Below are 24,806 nucleotides of genomic sequence, written 5' to 3'. Positions count from 1 at the left end.
ATTTCATTTCTGGGGATGGAAGACCATGTCACCATTTCTAATTACAATGCACAGAGGTAAAACAGATTTCTCCAGGACGACATCTTGTATCACAAATAATAGGAACAAGAAAACATCGAAGTTTACTGTTAATCTGAAAGGAAAAGCCATGAGAACTTCAACAATATCAGGTTTTCCTAGGATATTCAAGAAGGATACTAGAGTCTGACTATCAACCAATTTCAGGGAACTGATCACAGTAACACAATGATGCACATACTGTAACTACATAGAATTGTTACCATAAGGGGTTTTGGGTTTTTTTTTTTTAGTTGCTTGCTTGTTTGCAGGTTGGGAGGAAAGAATGAAAAATTGTTCCACTGAAATGGAGTCAGGGAATATAATTATGTAATACTTAGTAATCAGCATGGAGAATTATTATTTGATCAGGAAGGTATAAAATGGACTGCTTTTTCTGAATACAGTTAACTAATATTGTTAAACTGGAAGAAATGACATTTATTTAGAGGAATGTGAAAAAAGCTCAAGGACTAACTCAGCTTTTTTTTGTAGCTTAAAAAACATGCAATTTTAATGTCCTTTAAGATTTATGAGATCATAATTTGAGGTGAAAATGGGAAGTTTATGGCCTGGCCATCAAGGTAAACATATATAAATGCTATTACATCCAAAATGGAACACAACACTATTAGAGTACATCAGAGTGACTACTGTCATTTGTAGAAAAACAAGCTGATTATTTATTTCTTTCTGGGTGCAGAATACTTACACCACTGCTGTACATTGGGGCCAATATACAGGTCACTAAAAGCTTTTTGCATCATCTGGTAACAACCATAGTCTTTAAGATTCTCTCCACTTAGGTCAATAAGCTTCATCTCAGGTCTTATATACAAAGCTTGATCTTATTCTAGGGAATACAGAAGTTAAAAAAAACTGGAACATACTTGAACATCTAAGCAAAAATAAAATGGCCAATTAAGTTCTGGAAAGAGAGATCAATCTGAAATGTGGGTGCAGCACAAGAAATGAAGCAGGAGGAAGAGATGGGAGGTAGAATTAAAGAAATGGTCACACAATTGGGTTCCAATGGCTAAACAAGATCTTTCCATGATTCTCTCTCCTTGGACAGGTTGTATCATTCAAAGTGTGAGTTCCACTGAAAAAAACAGTCCTTTTTTGAGAAACTTTAAAAAATATTCTTCTCTGAAGTACACATCAGTATTTGAAAGCCTTTTAAATTGGTAATGGAGGCAAAAATACTTGGAGAGAACTGTATGAAAAACTCCACTAAAAAACTTACTAAACGTAACAATTTAAGAACAAAATATGGAAAATTATTCAGTCTGGACCTTCATCTGTAAAAATTAGGAAATTCCACTGTTGCTAATACCAAACTATGAGACTGCTGTGAATGGACAAATAAGCTACAGACCAGAAAAATTAAATTTCAAGAACATTATTTCATATTTTCATACAAATCCTAATAAAAACCCAACAATTTGAAAGATACTTATTTCTTGACTCAGTTTCTATTTTACTTTGGCATTTTATGTCATGCATGGCATTTGTTAGCTCTTTGGCTAACAAAAAAGCTGTCCTCTGGCACTTTTGTCTATGGCTGATGTTTCATCTGGCAAATATTATGCTATAATCTCACAGAACATCCAAGGACTTATCACATGCTGTTAATTTCAAACAAGGCAAGGGAAAAGACTGGAAGTCATAGTATCAGTTTGTTTTTAGGAATTTCACTTCTAACACATCAGTTACACTGTAATATTTCTATTTAAACATTAAGCTAGGAAATCTTGGCCAAGTGTTTCACTGCAGATAATTCCCAGACAAATATCAACACTAAGTACAGGCATTTTACCTAAAAAAACCACTAAAGACTGTTTTAGCAACACAGGCACACAACTATAATTAAAGTTCACAATACAAACATCACTTACAGACTCCTGTATCAATTCTTTAAATAGAGGACAGGCATCTTTAATCTGCAGTTATTTCTTTCAGAAGTATTACTTCTAGATTTTCAAGGAAGATGATGATTTCACATCTAGATATTCACAAAAGGAAAATAAAGCCTGTTTCCAAGACAACCACATTACTTGCCAGGCCGCTAGATACTAACATGCAGAAGATTATATATCCCAGATTATAACACTTCAAAGACTTCCATGCATGTTCTTCTAATGATGTATTTAAAGTGCACATATATATCCAAAGGAGATCTGGCATTCTTATTTCCCCATTGCACACATTTCTATATGCTCATTAGAAACAAAAACTAATACAGCAATGAAGAAAACCTCAAGTATAAACAAAAAATTAATCCACTAATAGGCATCTCACACTGATTTCTGTAACACCACAAATAACCTTTCTGCTGAGGGTGCACTGAATTTTTTACTTCAATGGAGCTGTAGAAGAAATACGTGCTTGAATGAATTAAGTAAAATTATGGGCAATATTTAATAAACATACAAAAAGGTTATTAGTGTAGAAGTCAAATTCACCCCTTAGGACAAACAGACAGAAACTTCTCCAGTTTTAAATGAACACAGTCAACATTACCTGTTCCAATACAATAAATGGGATACTAATTTAGCAAAGCAAATTTGGCATCAGAAAACACTGAATCAGAGGCTGATTTTTTTGGCCAGTATTACCATGGTCCCTCCAGCAACAGGGGAGAGAGACAAGCCCTACCTCAGTGCTTGTGGAAGCATTTAAAACAGACAGACAAGGAGTCATGGAAGTTTATCTAACTGCTTCTTCAAAAAGACAACAACATTTTGAGGTGTGCTCTTTACAGAGCACTATCTAGGAGACTGACCATCAATAAAAGAAAGCCTACTCACAGGCAGACTCATGATTTAAAAAAATGAAAAAAATACTGCCACTAGGAAACACAGGTGAACTCTTATAAGGATGTTACTTATCTAAGTATGACATTTAGTCTGGAACTTATGAGGGTCCTACTCTATAAAAATAAATCAGTGTATTTGGCCACAGTAATTTGGTTGCAATTCAGTCCTTCTTACTTTTAAATAGCAGCAATAGGACATCTCTTTGAAAAGAAATGCTAATTGATATAACTGACATTTTCCTTAAGACAACTAACAATATGCTGGTGTATATTGGTAAACTCACTCTGTGGAAAAAAAGCTTGTTACTGCAATTAACATTTACTTCACAGTACTTAATAAAAGGCAAAAAAGGTTAACTTATTACTCTCTGTGCTAGACCTAGTGCAAATTTTTTAAGTTCTTGTTGCTGCAGCAAAATATGTTAAATGACATTCAAGTTTTAGACCACACATATGCTTTGTATACACATTCACGTCCCTCTGTGTATTGGTTTGGCACAGCCTGGTTTTAGGTAGCAGGGGCACCACAGAAACAGCTCCTGTGAGGAAGCTTCCCACCGTGCTCAGCAGAGCCAGTGGCTGATGGTTCTGAAGATGGACATGCTGCGGGCCAGTGAGGGAGGTTGGTAATGCCTCTGTGGTGACGTATTTAAGAAGAAAATCAAAACAAAGTCACAAGATTTTGGATTCTAGTCAGAGAAGAGAACGATGTGAGAACATATGAGGGACAACAACATGGTGACACCCAGGTCAGGGGAGAAGGAGGGGCAGGAGGTGCTCCAGTGCTGGAGCCGAGATTCCTCTGCAGGCCGTGGTGCAGACCATGGTGAAGCAGCTGTCCCCCTGCAGCCCATGGGTCCAGGGGGATGCAGAGATCCACCCACAGCCTGTGGGGGACGTGCCCATGCTGGGATGCCTGGAGGAGGCCGTGTTCCACGGGGAGAGCCGGTGGAGAGAGAGGGCCCTGCTTCCAGGCTGGAGCAGCCTGTCCTTGGAGGGCTGCACCCCGCAGCAGAGAGAGCCATGGCGCAGCAGTTCGGGAAGGCCGTGTGCCCGTGGGAGGGGCTCACGCTGCAGCAGGGGCGGTGGGGCTGCTGCTCCTGAGAGTGGGCCCACGCCGGGAAAGTTCAGGGAGAACTGTCTCCTGTGGGAGGGACCCACGGCCTCACAGGGGAACACTCCTCTCCTGGAGCAGCGGAAGGAAATCTCAGTGATGGACTGACCAAACCCCCATGCCCTGTCTCCCTGCGCTGTCGGTGGGAGGGAGGAAGGGAGGGGCTGAGGGGGGGGAAGGTGTTCTAAGGGCTTATTTTACTTCTCACTGTCCTCCTCTGATTCTGTTAGTAATAAATTCACTTTGCCTCTTTTGCCCTTGAAGTGTTTCTCCCAGTCCTTACCTCACTCATGAAGCCTTTGTTAATTTTTCTTCCCTTTTCCCTCCTCTGCCCAGCTGTGGCAGGGGAGGGTGAGCAAGCAGCTCGTGAGTGCCTGGCATTGGGCCAGTGTCAAACCATGACACTGTCAAATGAAATTAATAGCATGCATTGTTTAAAAAGTCTTCCATATCCTCCAAGCAATAGAATAAATCATGGCATTTCCTTCATCTTTGTGATGTTTTACTGCTCTAAAAATTACAACATAAAGTTCCTTATTCTGTTCTAGTTTCCTAAAACGTTGTGATATAACATATGTAGCCAGAAAGTCCTCTGGCGTAACTGCAAAGATGCTCAGAGAAACTAAAAGTTCCCATTCTAAACATAATTCTAAAACTGTGCTTATTCTTTAGGCAGTTTCTTAAGGTAAAAAACTCTAAAGCCTACAAATCTATGTATCTTAGCAAGGGTTTTTTAACTTGCAGATTTTTATATAATTTCTGAACTACTTCAGAACTAGCCACAGAAGTTAACCGAAGAAAACGAATGTGTCATCAGTGTGGTCAAGAGCTGCTGAAAGGGAGCATGAATCTTTATGCTACTACATCAGAACCCTCAAATCTGAAAAACCAAAAAACTTCTGTAATCATCTGGAAGTCACTATCCATTTATCCAACAGCTCTGACATTTAAGAGGATTTTTATAGTGTCTGTCACAATACAGCAAGTGAATGCTGCACTGTCACAGAAGACTGGAGGGATTAAGCAGATAATGAAAAAGGAAAATTCAGTCATCTGCTAAACAAGTTTCAAAATTCAATAAAGTACTGTAGACACAGCTAATCTGAATGTACTTCTGAAAAAATCCATCAAATATTCTGTACTGTTCTTGGGGAGATCAAATACATCTCAAACTCAAGCCTCCACATGTTCTCCTGTAATCTCTATACAACAAATACTTTAAAATTAACTCACCTATATCTTGTTCTATTTTTGTTTTTCTTTCTTTTTACTGCTATTGCCAGAGGTTTTCCAGCTATTAAAGGGGGCTTGCTTTCAATTAGCAAATGACAGGGAAAATAGGATAGGGGAAAAATAAAGGGATGGAAATTAAGTATGTCAAATAGCTTAGACCTGTATGTACTTCGCTTTTAATTGAACACTCAGTTAACAAAGCTCTAAGATTTCACAACAAAAATCCAGACTGCCTACGTATTCCTAAAAATTTTTACCCACCTAGAACCTCTATTTTATCTCTGCGCAAAAACAGGCTGTCCAGTCCCAAGCAAGCAGATATGTGTTGAACTGGAACAGAAATTAATTTACCTCAATACTTAAAAAGGGAAAGCATGCAAAAACACCAGAGCCGCGAAAATATGAGGGCAACCTTTCAGAAATGGGGATGCACCACATTAAGACTGGTCAGGCAAGCTCAGCTCTGTGCTCTGGCTGCCAGCCTCACAGGTGCTTCCACAGCCAAGTGCCATGGTCTTCACTTAGAGGTAAAGACAGCATTAACATTTGGAGCAGAAGCAGCCTGCCTGTGGCGAAGACAGCGCGAATGGGAAGTGCCACATACTAGTTCTATGTCCAGAAGTCCCATGATAAACTGCCTCTGCTCTAAGTGGTACCATTTAATCATTTTGGCATGGTGCACTCCCATCTGTTCAGCTGCTCTCTCCACACTAATACAATGATACTCCTATCATTAGCATCCATGTCAAACCACTGCACCGTTTGTTTATACTGACTAAAGAACCAAGTTCTTTTTCTACTGTATATGATCAGGAAGAGTTTTCAAATCAACTATATAATAAGTTTAGAAAAATCTCTGCTTGCCGTCCACTGATGAGGCAATAAATAAGGCTTCTACCAGTCAGAGAATACTAAAGCTATTCAAGAGGCTTCACTTGTGTTTCAAGACTTTTCAACACTGAGGAATTATCTCATCTTATATTTGCATAGCTATAAAATTACTCTGGACTTATTTCAAGCAATGCAATGCTTGAAATGCTTGAGCAATAAAAACTTGAATTATTTTTGCGTTATTTATATGTCTTAATGGATTTTGCTTGCTAGCCAAATACAAATATGAAAAAGAAAATCTTGTGTACATCTGCCCACGAGCACAGCAGAACCTCATGGATCACACTGAATGGCAATTGTGGGGGTCTTTGTGAGCAGGGGTTTATTTCAGTCTTAAAGGGGGGGATATTATAATGATTTGCTGTCCTGCAGAATGTTTCATGTACCTTTGAAAAAAAGTAACTTGTGAAGGCACCAGTTGAGAGGGGGGCCTAGACCAGTCCCACTACATCTGTTTAGTGATGTAGGGGGAAGCCCTCCCCCTCACCTGTATCATGAGATGCAGCAGGTGAGCACAGCACACATTTGCTGCAGGTCACAGCTCTGAGCACTGGCTGTGCACAGGAAGGCATCGGACTGCAAGGGTTCCTCTGCCATCCCAGCACGTGCATCATTTCTATCATAGAAGACAAGGGTAGACCAGAATAAACACTTCTTCTAAAACCCACTTGTGGGTTGCTTGTGAAATGTCCCTATGGGCTTGACATTGAAAGCTGCCCATGGACCTCCAACCCACAGGTACATGCACTACAGTAAATCCAGCCTGAAGTCCACCCACTGCTATAGCACAGGACTAGCCTTGACTATTGACTGCTGCCCTAGAAAACTGAAACAAAATGTAACTTCTCTGTGCCAAAGCATAACATTTTAACATGAATTTTTAATTTCTCAAAAGATGAAAACACTGAAAACAAGACCATACAGCACTGGGGAAAAGTGATGGGATCATTTGTATTCTACCATATTTAGGAGAAAAATAAAGCAGATCTCCTCATCTTCAGTGAACTCTTTGCTATATCCACTACAGCAGTGAATTTAAAAATAACAGCTTTGCAAAACATCTTCCTTTACAGAACCCAGCTTGGTAATGCTATATTTCATCAAGTAGGTAGAGAATTTACCTGGGAAAGTTCTGCTCCAACTGCTGTCAAAATTATTATTTGAAATGTTTTTCGGAATCTATCTTCCCTGAACAACGCTCCTATACAAGCTATCTAATCACAAATGAAAACAAAAAAGTCCCATTACCCAGGAAAAAGGAAACCTTTGGCAAGTAACTTGGTAAGTACTCAGTGACAGATGCATCATTGTACCAAAAGCTTTAATCAACAAATGGGACATGCTAAATAGTACAAGGGATCATCAGAACCTCATCTCGCACAACAGAATTGAACATCTGAAGGTGAAGAAAAAAAAGACAAAGCCAAATAAAACAAATTCAAAGCGCTCATTCACACTGCAACTAAATCCACTGCACACTGCTGCATGCTTTCTGCTAGACTACTAAATAAATTCAAGTGAAACTGTTAGATATCAATCTAATGCCATGAAAGACTGGAACTAAGTCTTTTGAATACCATGGCACTGATTTTCAATAGAAAAAGATGCACAAACTCATACACTTCATTTATTCTTATACTTGTTACTGTGCATTAAAAGTGTGTGTTTGTGCAAATAAATACACAAACAATCCATCAAAAACAATACAATAAAAATTAATAATGATGCAGACAGCATTCACATCAGTATAATACAGGTTTCCAAGCTCTTGCTAATTACCATGAAAGTTGTTCCATCACAGTTATATTCCACACTGTCCAGCACATTAATCCTCATTTCAATGACATACGCACTTTATATGGCTGACTTTGTCTCGGCATAAACATACTGCTGAAACATAAACACACTGCCAACATCACACCTACATAGTTACATTTATATATAAACTTAACTAATTATTAGGCAAAACCCAACACAGTGCAACTTCCAATTTTTGGGGACGTACTGCTCTTGGATTGAAACCAAGCGATTAAATGTGCCACAAAGGATACCAATGTGTGTCAGTGATCATGTACTTTCAGAGTGCTGAGTCAGCACTCGTACTTCAGTACCATTCAGTTGTGAATCCAACTTAGGTTACAACTTTTAGAACTGTAGTCAGTTTTGTTTGAAACTTTGGGAACCTTCTCACCTCACATTTGAAAATTATACTTTTAAGTCAAATCTTTTCTCCTCATCCTCTACACAACCTCTACCAGCAAAACCCAAAAGGGTTTGTGTGAAGGACTGATGAGGCCACAACCAACCTGATCTAAAATGGCCCTTCCAGTCAAGGTCTTCCAGGCTACCTCTGCTTTATTACTCCATTCATTAAAACCCCAAGATTAGTCCAAGTTATATTTTAATGACTAGCCTCAAGTTAAAAGTATTTAAAATACAAATCTCAGGTTATTGGTAAGATCTGACATTATGTTTATTGGTAAAGAAGCATTGGTAAGATCTGACATTATGTTTTGAGGACTACCAGATTTTAGATATTTTTCAAATGTTTCAGTACTGAAGATACCATACTGTATCAAACAGTTCTCTTTCTCCCCCAAGGCAATTGTTTCAAATAACTACATCAACTACAAAGTTCACGAAACAGACAAGTTCACATACTTAAGAGATCGGTAATAGAACAGTGACATTATTCAATAATCAGCTGATTTATTCAAACTCTTTTAGTATACAAGCTTTTACTAACACACGCAGAAGCTAGATGCCATCCTATTCTTTCATAACCAACAAAAAACTTCATTAGCAGCTATTTTTCAGAAAAGAAACACTGTGTTTATAATTTTCCTCACTAGACCAAAGTCACTGAAGCTTTACTTGTACAACATGCAAGTGCACTTGAAACAATACACACTATGCAACAGCACTCAAAAAAAATCTGATCAAAATTTACAAGCAGTGCATCTTAGCAGTTCACCAAATTAGGTTCAATGACAGCAAAGGATAATTAGAAGTGTTCTAATACCCTGCATTACCCAAAGGTTTATTTTCTGCCTGCTTGCCCTTGAGGTATTGTGTAAGATGATAGCTCTAGTTTTTCCAGGGTACTCGGGAGTTCCTCTATAGCCATTGTCACCCAAACAAGTTAACAGGGCTTCTTCATGCAGCTCTTCCTTCACCACAACACCGTCCAAAAGGCACCATACAAAACGAACTTCCCAAACTCAGTCTCATCTCTGTAGCCCATGAGAGTGTAAACTTGGCCCACGACATTTCAGAAGCAGATCAGTAAAACGGAATGATGAAAAAGTGTGTGCTTGTCTTATCAACACAAAGCACAACTATGAACAGCAGCTGGCCTATGCTCTCCAGAGGCCTCTGAAATAGCAGTGAACACTATTTGATTCAGAATTGATTCAGAATTGAAATTTTAAATAAATGTTAGTATTCAAATAATATTTTACAGATCTAGGATGCAGAATAACAAGACATGTCTGGCAATCCCTCCTGGTTAGAAAGACAGCAAGGGTGGGTTTTTTCACTTTCTTTTCCTTCCAGGAATATATTTTCCACCTGCCTACAGCTGAACATTCACAAATGCTACTGCGCAGACACACCACCCAGTTTTGACATGCAATTTCATTATGGCCTAGAATTTACTCTTATTTCACCAGACCAGCACCAGAACAGCTCTGGAGAGTTCAGAGCTTGTTTCTTAGACAGTTCAATCTCCACACAGATTTCAGATATGACAACTCCTGATTTGGAGAAAGGTAGATAAATCTAAGTTGTTGATAACCTGCTGATGGGTGACAGAAAGAATTCAGAACAAAAGCAGCACTTGCACTTGACAGCAGAGGAGTCAGAGTTCTGTCTGCAGTAACAACTTAAAGCACTGCCAGGGAATGCTTTGAGAAGGTACTGGAACCTGGGAGCTTGGTGCCACAGTCCCTGGCACAGGTATTGATCAAGGATAACCATCTTTCTGCAAAACAACTCCCAGGTTCTGCCAGTGAGCTGGCACAGATCAGGGACTGCTCCCAGCAGACAGTTTGGATGTGGCCACCCTGCTTTGGAGCGTAAGAGTTTAACAGCATGGAAATGGGCTGTTCCACTGCCAGTTGCAAAGCAGCCCAGGTACATCGATTCAGCAGTACAGACCCACCTTTAGCTCGACACTGCTGTGGCTAAACAGTCCCCAGCCCACCCTGCAAGAGGTGTATTCCCAAGCCAAGAGCTTATTTCATATACTGCTTGCTTTTGTCTTAGTATCTACTCTGTAGTGTGTAGTTTTTGTATTGGGATAATTCTTTCCAAAACCCCATCACTGTGAAGTCTCTGAAGACTCTGCATAGCAGAGTACAACATCTGGAATGTTGTCAAGCAGAATTAATAAAAAGGTTTTCTTGCATGCAAACAGGAAACGTTTTAAGTTCCCCAACTGCAAAATTCCAACTTCTTTTTCTTAACCAAATACTCTGATACATGAATGGCTTTACCTTCATACTTCAGTAATAGATCTGAAAGCAACTTCACCCACAGCTGCTGTCCACTGAGGACACTGTGCAGCCCACTTGCAATTTCAGAAGAACCCACTGAAATCACCCTATGATTTCAATATGCTTTGTTTCAAGTCAAAGCCATTAAACACTCCATGAAGCAGATGGTGGCAAACCCCTGAAATACACCATGCATGTATACTGCACAGCTATAGATACATGAATACAGAAAAAAACCCAATTCCAATAGGTTGGAAATAGTTAACATCTATAAAATTAAGTTTGTGAAACACTTAAGGTTCTTAACACTGGATAACTGATAACTGATCAATGCTACAAAAAACATCCTTAGGAGAGGCAAGTTTGCTGTAATGTCAAATGAAGTCAGAAACACTTTTTCCTGAAAGAGAATAAAACAAAATGCAGATATACTATTTCCAAGGAAGAGCTCATGAAACCCAAGCTATATAATACAAACTAGAAGTTAAAGGAGAACTTTCCCAGGAAACATGTGGGAATACAATAAAATTGGCACTGATGGCTTTTTTCACAGCTAATTCTCCAGGGCTCAAATGGCATCCCCAGATCTTACACATTTCCCACCAGCCACAAGAAAGTAGTCTGCATTATTTTTGAAGTTGAGGAGGCATAATATGTGTATATATATTTTTATACATATCTACATATATATACACACACACACATATATATAACAGATCTTCTCTCACCAGGAATATAAAACTAAACCCTTTAGAACAAAACAACACCACACACAGGTGGTTCTGTGTGAAAAATCAAAAACTTGTTAGCTATATCAGGAGTATTTCCATTACTAGCAGACAGATGGAAGGAGTCAAGGCTGCAAAGGTGACATCCATCATCTCAGTCCAAGGTCTGGTGGTCTAACCATATTTACCAATTATCAAAATAGTCTTCTACTGAAGATGTCTACAGAGGCCAAGACAGGCCTTGCCCATATCCAACACACCAGCTGTTAAAAAGATAGCTGTTAAAGTTTAGAGATAGCAGCACATCATTATTCATGTCCCAGGACACATAATCATAGGACAATGTCTTTTCAAAATTTAGAAATGACAAACAGAATATTCTTACCAGCATTTCCTTGCCTATTTTCACTGCACAGCTTCTTAGTTCCTTCTTACACTTAACACTGGGCCATCTGTTTTTCCATATGTGTAAAGGTTTTACAAGGACTTGGCCTCCTGCAAGCCATTGAGACTTCAGCTTCTAAGTCTTTCTCACTACATCTTTTCAGCAATTCCAACACAGACACCTTTCCACCTTCCGTAATGAAGCTCCCTGAGTCCTAAATGATTTCTGGGTCATCCTCTATTCAACTAAAATACTGCTCTACACAAAACTTCGAAGAAAAAAGGCATCTTAGCCCACATAATACCATTTATGCAGCCCTGGGGTTTAATGCATCAGCAGAAAACAAACCTTCAAACAGTTGCACTGTAAAATATAAATATTTAATTGTTTATACCATAGGTTGTTCGTATTGAGGAAAACAAAGACAATCCTAGGCAAACTGCCATCAATGTTTCTAAAAGCAAGGGTCTACCACAACTATTTTCCTCTATCTGGTTAAGCCTGGGAAACTAGTCTGCTGCTGAGGAGTGGCACCTGCTGGCAGACAAGCACTCCACAAAAATAAGATTCACCAGTAAAACAAGTAATAAAAAATTTTTAAAAGACAAATCAGAGTTCACATTATTCACAAAGCAACTCTCACTTCCTTCTTGATTGATAGGATGATGATGTTTTTCTCCACAGTGTAACTCCTTCCAGTTATACTGGTGGTACTGAATTGCCCATGAACCAGAACAACATTGCTAGCGCTACCAATGAGATTTCTTTTCACTTCTCAATCAGCAGCTGAACTGAAGAACAAAAGACGTGTTTGCCATTTAATTAAAACCCTCCACATCATGGATCTCTCATGGATCTCTTAAATAAATTCTTACAATGACTCACTGTAATGGATGTTAAATAGCTCACCAGGGTACTTCACTGTGAACAATAAACTGAATTTAAAAGGCCCAGAAAACAACTGAATGTCATGATTTGCTGAACACCTTAAAATTAATTCTAAGCATAAAATCAAGTTAAAACCACTGCAAATAAAGTACATAGACAGAACAAGTAACTGAACATGAACCAAAATACCCTTAATTTTAGAGAAGCCTGCTTGTACCAGAGCCAAAAGCTGACCTACTCCTTCCACAAGGTTTTATACCTGGAACTGTGGCAAACTGTAATTTTTTGGCTTAAAGTATCATGGTGAATCACTGAAACATGCCATATTCATTTTGAAAGGGACAGAAAAAAAGAGAAAGAGTCAGTTTAAATGTTTTACTGGTGTCCAGGAATAAAAGCAGGAATAAATAATATTTTCTACTATATTTTCATTTCTGAAGAAAACTTTCTTTTTAAAGAAAACAGTACTATGCAATACCAACATATTTTGTAACAGCATCTAAAATGTGACATTACTAACAATAAAACTTTTAATTTGGTGAAAAAAAATTTCCATTTGGAATATTACTATACACTTGCAAAAATACAATTGCTTTAAAACTCAATAGATTCATTATGAAAAAACTAAAATAAATAATTTTTTTTAAAAGAGTTTTGTATCTACATACTGAGGCTCCATCTGCTCTGGGCATACTCTCCTGGGGACTACCACGGCTGATCTGAATTTTATAATCACAGAATATGCCAAGTTGGAAGGGACCCACAAGGATCAGTCCAGCTCCTGGCCCTGTACAGGACCAGAGTCACACCCTGTACCCAACAGCATTGTCCAAACACTTTACCAATGCAAATCCAAACCAGAAAGCACATTACGACAACATTACGACTAAACCAAGTGGCAACCACAATAAAGTTTTCTAGTTGAAAAGCCTTCTCAAAATCTGCAGCATTAAGTTCACAAGTCTCAACATATATTTCAATAAATAATTTAACAATAATTGAGTCTGTAGGAACTCTAGCTTATATTACTAAATTCAGCATCCTATTTTTTTCTAGCATAGGAACAAGGCTTCTCTAGCTAAGTATTTGCTGCCATCATGTGTACACTTCAAAAATTGCAAACTTATGAACAATACTTTTCCTTCATCAGGTCAAGAATCAGCCATGAGAGTACACATAAGGGCATTACAGATGTCAGCCAGAAGGTGACAACATTTCCAGGATTGCTAATGTGAGTTCTTACCTCAATATAGACTGCCTATTATAATCCAAATTCTATTACAAAGACCACATGCTTTCACTATGCAATCATAAGAAGCAAGACACTGATTATGAGTAAATGGTATTTGATGGCCCACAAAAAAATAAACCAGTTGCTCTGACTTATTCCATGCAAATATCAATACTTCCAACACCACTCAATACCTTCAGCCATGACATCTCCAAAGAAGCAATGGTGACGGGGACTTAAAACTCAAATCCTTTCACCACATTTCTTCTGGTTCAGGAAGAAAAAAAAAAAGAATAAAAAAGAATGTTGCAGTGACCTAATGTTCATTTCCTCTAAATTATGGAATAGTTCAGCAAGAATAAAAAAAATACTATAAAGTTGCATAAAACTAGTTTATCAAGTTTACACCATTCAGTGATTCCCACAACAAAAAGGAAGATGCATCTACAGTGTGTCTGTTGTTAGCCAGTCTTGAAATATGGGTGCAAGGTCAATTTAGAAGGTATTTTACAGATTTACCTAGTTACTGCAGTGAGAAAAAAGTGCATCCTGCTCTCTTTTCATCTTAGACTGCTCTGTCTCTCACTAATGTCCCTGAAACAATAAAAACCATCATATTAGCAGAACTCAACCCCCTCACACATCAATAAGCCTGAAATCCAACACTCAGTAACTCTGCTTCTAGTATGAATTCTAACTTGTTCACTAGAAATACCTCATTACTATACATTACTTCTGGAAATTACCTTTAAAAGCTGTAAGTTCAAACATTTTATCAGATACTATGATTAAATATCTTTTCCAAATTATATCCTTCAAAAATACAGTTTGAAATCAGCAGATTTGAGTCACAGAAACAAAAAATATTTGAGCAGAAATTTTCTGCTCGATGGATTCCCAGGAGTGAGCTGCACAAAAAGCAGGATATCACTAAGACGACGTATGGTTCTAAGTACAGTCAGCTTCAGCCTCAAAAGAGCCAAAGCTCTCGGCATTACAAAAGACAGCTAAAGCAACATGAATGGTGATAAAGACACTACTAAATACAAGATTATGAGGTCAAAATCTGAGGTTCAGTTTCTTGCAAAAAACAATACGCAATTAAATTACTTTAATATCAGTGAACCGTATAAAAATCTTTCATTCTTCAATGGGTACACATCCATATGTCCTATGCATAGCTCTATATATAAAAATCTGGGGCTTTAAAACCCTTCAAGATGCGTAACTCTATTTGTACAACCTCACATTATGCTGAAAGAAGAAGAAAAAAAAACCAAAACAGTTTCCAAACAATTATTCTGATGTGCTCCAGATGCCATTTAAACTTGCAGAAAATACCAATTTTGTGTCTACACAGGACAGAAAGGCACATCTATACAGTACATGCAATTACAGCACTCATAATATTATTGCAGTAATTACAAAATATGGTACTTGACAGCACTTGTAGAAAGTTGGCAGTGTTTATAGTGTTGATAGTAGAAATGCACTGACAACGCAGTAAAACCTACCATGCTTACAAAACACCATGCTGACAATATTCACACAAGTACCAAACAAATGCTAGAAGGAAGGTGTCAATAAAACACAAACAAACAGAAATCCTTGTAGCTTTGCAACTGCAATTCATACTCTGTTTGTTTGTTTGATCCACTACATTGTCTTAAAATGCAACAGAGTTCAGACCTCAATACCTTCATCTGAAAACCTAACCTGGTAAGGTTTTCTAAATTCTACTGCAAAATACTTTAAATACTAAAAATAGGGCTGTAACTCTGGAGGCAAAACAATCAGAATACCCATCTGCTCCCCTTTCCTTTCCTTTTTTTTTTTTTTTTTTTTTTGTTTAAGTGTAAGAGAAAGCAAGAAATCTAACAGCACTCGTACTTGCATACATACAACTTGAAGAAAACCTTTTTCAGACACCCATTTGCTTTCAGTAACCTGTGTCATGTTAAACTTTTTGAAATGGCTGTCAAGGAATACTGAAAAAGAGAAATCAGCCTAATTCACAGCAAGTAAGATAAACTTACATTCAAAGAGTATTTGGATATCTGAATGCACAAAGTAACAAATTGCTGATCATTGCAGCTCTAATTTAAAAAAATCTGGAGGTCCTGAGAATTATGTGTTATTACATTTATAATTTATATATAATAAAGGCTTTTGATTCCCTCAGTTTCACACACATACACAAGTACAACGGTATGTTAGTTAGCATGGTTATGCACATGCTGCCTCAAACGGCTCGGACAGAATTTTATACCACCACTAGATGGAAACCTGAGTTACCTTTTACACTGACAATTCTGTAAATGCTCCATTACTGGTTCTGCTTCTACTGTGTCTGGCTGTTTTCTTATTTAGCAATCTAGTCTCACACTGGCTGTCACCAGCCTGTACTCATTAGGAAGGTGTCCGTGGGGCAGACATTCCCAAGACTTCTACAGGATCTTCAACCCTGAGAGCATTAACAGAAATATGCCCTGCCAGTACTACCCAATGCAAGGAATAAACTGTTACACTCAGTAGAGATGCACCCCACTTCTACAGCAATTTAAACTACTCAATCTAAGTTACAGCTAATAAAATTGCTACACTCTGCCACAGAATTTCAGTTCAGGGATTCAATTCATGCCACATTTTAAGTATCAAAGGCATGCTACAAAACCATCTGAAATTTATAAACCTATTTGCACATCATGTATTTATACTTGCAGTGTACCTTGTTGTGAGGTGACTGGCACATGCAAGTGACTGACATTACTGTTGGATGTGACCCCAATGGCTTGGATATTATTTCCTGCTGTGTCAAAACACTTGTAAATAAAAACTTCAACTAGCAGATAATCAATTATCAAAACAGCCATCTGACTAGCTACATGCAATCACAGATATGACAGCATATAGATAATTGGTATGGTAACAGTACAGAAGCACTGAGAATACTGATGCCACAATTTATAAAATTTTAGATTTGGAAAATACAGCAAAGGTCTAAAACCAGTATGTACACAGGGGAAAAAAAAAAACAACAGCCCAGCTAGAAGCCACTGGCCTCAGCAGTGGGCAGATGAACCTGAAAGAGAATGATGCTGCTTTCCAGGTGAGAAGTAACAGATACCCCTTCCCACAACAGATGTGCATCATGCACAAGCAAGTGGGTATCCACCAGGCTACCCCCAGTCTCACCGCTTCAGAAAGCTCCCAGACTGCCTGGATTCTCCGTGAAAGAGAAGCAGACGCCAGCTCCTGCTTCTAAACCCGAATCTGAAAGAGCACTGAAAGGATGGAAGAGATGGCATAATATGAAAAAGATGTTATTTGCATGATACTTCACAACAGAGATCCACATGGTCAACCTTTGCAATTGCACATAAAAACTAATTCAGGACACCCGCCAAATCCTGGGTGCACCCAGGCAAAATTTCATCAGAGGTAGACTTCAAATCTTGCAACCAAGCAGGCCACCAGAAATGCTAGGTCACAGCAGCAGCCTGATTTCCTGCAGCCATTCATATCCAAATCCCACACACTCTTCAGTTTATCAGCCACAACTCCCTGGCTCTCAGAAAAGTGCAAAATTCCTTCCTGCCTTTTGAGAAATATAAAAGAAAATAGAGGAAATTGACTCCAATTTAGTTCTTACAAACTAATAACTAGTGAACACCCTAAGTGGGGGATAAAAACATAGGACTCAGTAGGAATTTACTCTTAATAAGAAGGTTTTTATCCAGATAGCCATTAAAATCACTAAAAGCAAATTCCAATGTATCCGGTAATGTTAAAATGAAATACTACCCTAAAATCCTATTTCACAACTTTAATAAAAGTAATAAAATGGCAAAAAACCTAAAGACATATTTTACTTCCAAAAAATGTATTTCTTTGTCAGGAAAAGAAAACATCTCTTATGCAGTGTACTTCACTGAAACTGAGAGCAGAATTCAGAACGCCAGCAGCAGTTTTATACAACCTACATTACTTGCTAAAAGACAGCACAAAGAGCAACCCACACATCCCATTCCCATTTCAGTCTGACTCCAGTACTGGCCACAATTTCCTCTTCCACCCTCTTTGACTATTTGCTCTTCAAATTCTCCATTCAACATTTCAACATATTTTTGAGTGCCAGTAGCTTAAAAATAAATCAAGAGGGAAGATCATACTCGCTCAGAAAATTAATAATCAGAAAGTTCTGTAAGTGTATCCACTCATGAGCAGAAAAAGACATATCAGAACAACTATATTCTCTGAAATATGACAGCATCCCACAATCATCCCAGCAAAGTAAATACTGCAAGTGACACAGACAACTGAAAATAAATTTGATGAATGACAATTATTTGTATTGCATCAAATACACCGATTTAAAAAATTTAGTCATTCCTGAGAGGCTACATGACCAGATTCCCCAGACAGTTCATTTGAAAGCTTGTAAAAAGGTTTTCAGGGTCAAGAGTGGCCAAAGAATTTCCACGGCAGTTTATTCAATCTATTAGATTGAGAAAACGTTGTGTAATTCTGCAGAATGATTCTGCTCATCTTAGAGACAGTCCAGGCCTTCTCATCTACACAGTCAGGCTTTTTAAAAAAGCCACGTACAAAACAGTAATTTTCAAAATTAATGCTTAAATGTGAAACAAATTGTTACTGAAATTATTCCACTGAATATTGTACCTATTGCAACCTGAAATAATCAATACTATCTTAATATTACCTATCTTATGTAAGCATTCTCATCAACTACCATATGATTTAGAAGACTGTTGAACTAATTGACTTATCATACCTGTCAACATTAATTCAATAGCATTCCAAGGTAATAATCAGTATCAATCTAATTATATCAGCAGTCTCCTGTAAATGAGTACCAATTATTTTAATTAAAATATTAAATATTTAGAAAATAGATAGGAACATATATTAATAATTTATATGCTTAATTTGAATCTACCTGAACAAGCATAATTCCTGAACAACAAAGCTTTGTATCCCCCTTTAATATTTTCCAGCAGTTTCCAGACACAAACTAGCAATCCAATACCAATGATAGCAAAACCATAATAGTTATATTCTTCTACTTTTATATAAATACATATGGATTCGAAGTCTATTATTGGTCATACTCACTTAAGAACTCTTCCAAGAATATTCAGTAGATAGTTTCCCTATTTTATAAATGCAAATAGGTCAGCTTAGGTTTCCTACAAAACTACATTAGCCATCTACATGGTTGGCTCTAACACTAAATCCCTCAATTTCTGTGCATTCTAAACAAGCAGATCCCTTCTCATCTCCTTTACAGGAAAACAACATGAACTATTCACTACTACAGCAAATATAATTTCAGAGCTTTTTACCTCTTTTTTGCCCCCTTTATTTTTAAAGCTGATCTTAGAAACCTCCCTACAGGTTTTCCATTATGTTTCACAAGAAATAAAGGAAATTTGTTCAGTTTGTGAGACACAATCACAGAATCATTCAGACTGGAAAAGACTTCTAAGGTCATCGAGTCCAACCTTTGATCGAACACAACTTGTCAACTAAAACATGGCACTAAGTGCCACATCCAGTCATTTCCTGAACACTTCCAGGGATAGTGATTCTACCACTTCCCCAGGCACTATGTTCTTAACAACCATTTTTGTGAAGAAATTCCTTCTGATGTCCACCCTGAACCTCCACGTGGCACAACCTGAGGCTTTATTCTCTCACCCTGTCACCAGCTGCCTAGGACAAGAGGCTGACTTCCACCTGGCTACTACCTCAAATTAATATGCCCAGTTCCCTTGAATCAGCATAATTTAAATAGTAAGGGAAGCAGGGGGATCAACTGAGGCAAACATAATGTGATTGAAATGCCAAGCCTGTTTCCTAACCATTTAGCTAATATGAATCAAACTGGAGGACAAGAAAGCACACCACAGACTATGAACTAGTATATTCAAGCACACCCAGAAGGTCTGACTACCCAAAAAGAACCTGAAGAGTTTTAGCAATAGTCAAGTAGTTTCATGTTAAAATAAGACATCCTTGGAAATTTTGATTCAAAAAGCATTTGGGATGACTTATTAAGATTACACTGCATATTGAAATCCTCATTCACAGTCAAGAAACATCACTGCAATCATCATATCCATAATCTTTACCCTCTGATGAATATACATCAAGACATATTATTTTAACATAAAATTAAGAATACTAATTTTCTGCAACATGAGACATCATGCCACTCTGTACCAGATGCCCTGCCCTGCATGCAACAGAAGGCATGAGGAAAGAACATTTCCAGATGGAAGCTGAATATTGACAACACTAAAGTGCATACAGCAAGGTATATACTTAGCCTAATGAACAAACAAATCGCGAAGAAAAATGTTGGAAATGCAACACACCAAAATACTGTTATCAGAGCTGTAACTATGCATTTTTCCAAAAAAAGAAGGAAACTTAAACTTAACAGGAAATTTAAACAAGCACTTTGTATTAATGTTGTAGTGATTTGTTTGGGTGGATCTTTTTGTTTGGTTTGTTTGGTTTTTGTTTTGTTTAATAAAATTAGCATTATCACAGCTTCACTCAGGGCTACCTGTGCGACTCTTAGGCAAGAACCAGGCCCTTCACAGCTATGCTGGTGTGTCCTGCAGAAACTGTCCTAGAGCTTCCAGCCTGTTTCTGGTCAAAAGAGTGTCCTGCTGCCCAGGAAGGGTGCAAAGAATAAAGCACAAGAGAAAAAAGTGGTGCACAATACAGCTGCTCACCACCTTCTGACTGATGCCCTGCCCATGCCTGAGCAGTCATCAACCCCTCATGGCCAACTTCCCCCAGTATATATACTGAACATACTATAGGTTGTATGGTATGGAATATCCATTTGGCCACTTTGTATCAGCTGTCCTGGCTATTCTCCCTCCCAGCTTCCTGTGCATCTCCTCACTGGCAGAGCACGGGCATCTGAAAAATACTTGATTTAGAGTAAGCACACTTAGGAACAGCTAAAACAGTGCATTACCAACATTATTCTCATACTAAATCCAAAACACAGCACTGAACAAGCTGCTACAATGAAAATTACCTCTATCTTAGCCAAAACCAGGTCAGACGACTGACACCAACATGAATTAGCATGTAATTAGAGCCCAGAGTTACCTAATCCATGTTTGTCCACAGTCCACTTTCCTCAATTACCTAGTTCAAGTCTTCATGGGGCTGGGAACCACAGCATAACACAAGATGCAAAGCTAGTCTCACAGGCCAAAAAAGTGAAAGTCTCATTTAAATTCCACACTTGAAATAGATTATTATTTGGGTGAGAAAAAGATCCCAGAACAAAACAAAAATTAAAGATGAGAAGAAACGTTAACTATCTGATAATATCTCCCAGCACCTTGTTAGAAGACAGACATATTTGCAAAGTTCTTTATACTCACATACTCAAAACAGTTATTAAATTAGTTTCCTTTCCTTGAACATATCATAGCTAATAGCACTAAATGTCAGGTTTCAAAAACCAACTTCTGTTACTTGTAGTCCAATTTTTGTCAGAATTTTCCCTATAATCTACTTTTAAAACATTTCAAAACTGAGAAATATTTTCACTATTTGTTTACTTCACTTTAAAGATGGCTAAAGATATTTCAATGTAAACATTTCAATGTAAACATTTACTTCCTTTTCTAAAACTATTTTAAGGAAGATTTTAGCACTGAAAATAGTAACCTGTAACTTGTCTTTTTAGCTCATGTTAAAATTGAAAGCAGTGATGCAGAAACATTTCAGCAGTATCAAGTAAATGGCAACTGAGAATTACAATAGCTTCAGGCATCCGAGAGGTAGATAAAAATTTCTCTGATCTGAGGATCTATCAGTTGGCAAGAGGCAATTAAAATACACTTAATCCTTTCCTCTGTAGAGAACACCAGGCAGTCTTCTCCCTGCTTATTCCTGATGCCCCAGTCCAAGTTACTTTAACCCACAAGATTTCAGCTACTGCAGGTAGAAGAGATGAGTCAGTTCTCTCCTATTACCCTTCTACTGGTAAACTGGGAGGCAATGGATGCTACCTATGCTAACCACCTTCCATTGCAAAGCAGAACAGAATTTCCTTCCACAGAAAGGAAAATAGTTTTGAGATTCAAAAATACTACCACACCAGTAGTTCAAGAAGCATGAAAATTAATGGGAAGCTTGTCTATACTTTTATCTCTTGCAGCTGTGTTCATACTTTAACTGCAGCTTGTCTGTGAAGTGTCTATACATTTGCCTGCCATGTGGACTTTTTGGGGGACCTATTAATATGCTAATATCTGCTGGGGTCCAGGCATGTGGGGAAAGCACCTTATGGGTCTCCATCCTCTGCTGCTTACAAAACTTGTTATAACCGCATCACTCGGGAGTGATCTTCTTTTCTATCCTTGGTAAAACCATGCACTAAGTTCAGGGGAAGGGGTGTTAAGACAGAGAAGCAATGTTCACATAAGACTTGTTTCCTTAAGAAACACTGAAAAAATGTCACTCAAAACTGAAATGCAAGTTCATAGGGAAGCTATGTACTTAGCTAATTATAATTATACAATTAGTTATGTATGTAGCTATAAATATGTATATAGACTTATATAATCTATTGTAATAGATCATCCAGATAATTGTGTGTGTATTTATATATACCTAATTATCTAACTGTTGTCACTCTGTTACATATACCTGTGTGTCCATAACTACGATCACAAATATTTGAGGCAAGGCAATGAGAACCATGAAAGACAACCTGCCCAGAGACATGGCGCTACAAGGCATTCTGCACCTCTGTAAGGAGCTCGCCTTTCAGGGGAGCACGCCCGAGGAGACAGAATCAACTGGGCTGGAAAAGACCTCTGAGATCACCGAGTCCAACCTCTGAACAGCTGCGCCCGCCCGGCGCCCCTGACCTTGCCGGGGCCTGCCCTGCGCCCCGCCGGGCCCCGCCGCTCCCGGCCGCGTCCTTGCCCCGCAGGGCGGCGGGCACTTGCCTCCCACTCCCGCAGGAAGCGCTGAGCCTCGGCAGGCCCGGCCGCCTTGTGCCTCCGGAACTCCTCCTTGACGTAGCGGTCGCCCAGGTGGCGCAGGGCGGGCGGCAGCGCCCGGTGCAGCTGCAGGATGCGGCGGTACAGGCGGCGCGCTCCGCCCGCCATGGCGGCGGCCGTGCGGGGCGGGCCGAGGGCCGGGCCGCGCCTCCTCCGCGGCCGCCGCGCCAAACCAGCGCTCAGCGGGCCCTGTGGGGCGGCACCGCTCGTCAACTTGGAGGCGGTGTCTGCTCTGTGGTGTTCTAAACGGTACCGAGAAATGCAGTTGGAAATTGCAGATGTGAAAATGCATGGAGGATGTTGTTTTAAAAAGACGGATGTGGGTGGCAGGGATCACGAGATATAGATATAGATATACATAGATAGATATAGATATAGATATAGATATAGATATAGATATAGATATAGATATAGATATAGATATAGATATAGATATAGATATAGATATAGATAGAGGAAACAGTTCATTTTTGGCTCCAGATTCACCACCAGAAGAACAGACTGTGCACTTAACACCAGGGTAGAGTGTGGCACAAATTAATTACGCCACTAAGCCCAAGCTTCATACGCTTAAATTTTATTTACTTGCATTTTCACTGTGAGACGAGAGGAGCCATAGCAAGAAACCTTACCGCTTCCGTGGGGCTGCTGGGCACTTTGTGCCACCACGTTGTCACTACCGAGCTCCTGCTTCCTCCTACTTCCCACTTACAGCCCAGGCTCCAGCTCCCTAGCTCTCCATAAAGCTTTTCAGCAGCTTAACATTGCATCCAACTCGCCCATGTGGAAAAACCTTCAAATGTCAACAGTCATAGATACTATGGAAAAAGCAGAGTCAGGCGGTGGCAGCAGTGGCAAAAGTCCTGCCTCACTATGGGTGAGTGTTAAGCTCCTTCCAGCCAGTCAAATTCCTCACGATTCAAAACAAAAACTAAACATTTCCATAGACCGGGGAGCATTAAGCTTTACTAAAATACTAGAAAATTACGTAAAAGTTTACTGCCTCATCAAAAGCCCAAGTCATGATATGAGAGCCACAGCGTAAAAGAGCAAAGTACAGGCAATTTTACTGACTGCTATTTCTTTATGCTTATTTATTGTCCTAAGCACTTCACTGATGGAAAACTGAAGTTCCTAGTAACACAAAGTTACTGAAATAAAAGCAAATGCTTATAGGTTCACTTTTCCTCAACGACAGTCTCCTGTCCTTTTTATGCTGGTGATGCTGTCGGAGTGAGCAGTCAAGCCCTGGAAGAGGTGGCCTGATCCTAAAATTGATTGGTATTGCTATATTTTCAAACTGTATTTTCTGCAGACAGTTCTTTGAGGAAGGATTTCTGGACCTAATGCATTTTGTCTAGCATATGTCGTTCAATATGTTCACAGTTTAAAAGGATTGAGGTTAAAAAACTGATTTGTGGTATCACTTATTTGCAGTGATGCAATTCCACCGGATCATGTCAGGGTGCATTCATTTACAGAAATTATTAAATATTTTATTATATCTTGACCACCTCATGTTGCACATTGAGAGCCTTCTCCTTGCTACATCCACCGTGTGTGGTTTTTAGGAATCCTCTTCCTTCCATGGCCTGCTTAAGCCCTCTGCTGGGCACTCACTTTGCCACTCAGATACTCACCAGGCTCTTCAAATACCAACTCAGGCAGATGTGTGACCTTCAACGTTTCTTACATCTTGTCTTTCTGTCCATAGAGATCAAAAGCCATTTTTGCTCATCCTGTGGGGCAAGTTGTTCCTGCCCAGGAGGATTCCTGCAGCATCTCTGCACCTCCAGGCTGCTTCAGCTGCAGCTCTTGAGCCTCTTCCTTGCACCTTCCCTAGGTCCTGCTAGAGGAGTGAATAATTTACCAGTGCATTCCCCATGGAGCAGAAGAT

The 24,806-nt window shown here is 38.9% G+C and overlaps 1 protein-coding gene across 1 annotated transcript in view; it reads right to left on the bottom strand.

Annotated features, from left to right (window-relative positions):
- LOC138106423 (succinate dehydrogenase assembly factor 3, mitochondrial-like) overlaps positions 1-23,055 on the bottom strand; it is a 32,672-nt gene extending 9,617 nt beyond the window's left edge. The window contains exon 1 of the mRNA XM_069006997.1: positions 22,856-23,055. Within this exon, the coding sequence (XP_068863098.1) occupies positions 22,856-23,017 (162 nt within the window). The 5' untranslated portion in view covers positions 23,018-23,055. The remainder of the gene's footprint in view (positions 1-22,855) is intronic.
- Positions 23,056-24,806: the final 1,751 nt, after the last annotated feature.

Source organism: Aphelocoma coerulescens, chromosome 2, assembly GCF_041296385.1.
Source record: "Aphelocoma coerulescens isolate FSJ_1873_10779 chromosome 2, UR_Acoe_1.0, whole genome shotgun sequence".
NCBI classification, from domain to species: Eukaryota; Metazoa; Chordata; class Aves; order Passeriformes; family Corvidae; genus Aphelocoma; species Aphelocoma coerulescens.
Note: the sequence above shows the minus strand (reverse complement) of the source record. Positions and strands in the feature narration are given on the sequence as shown.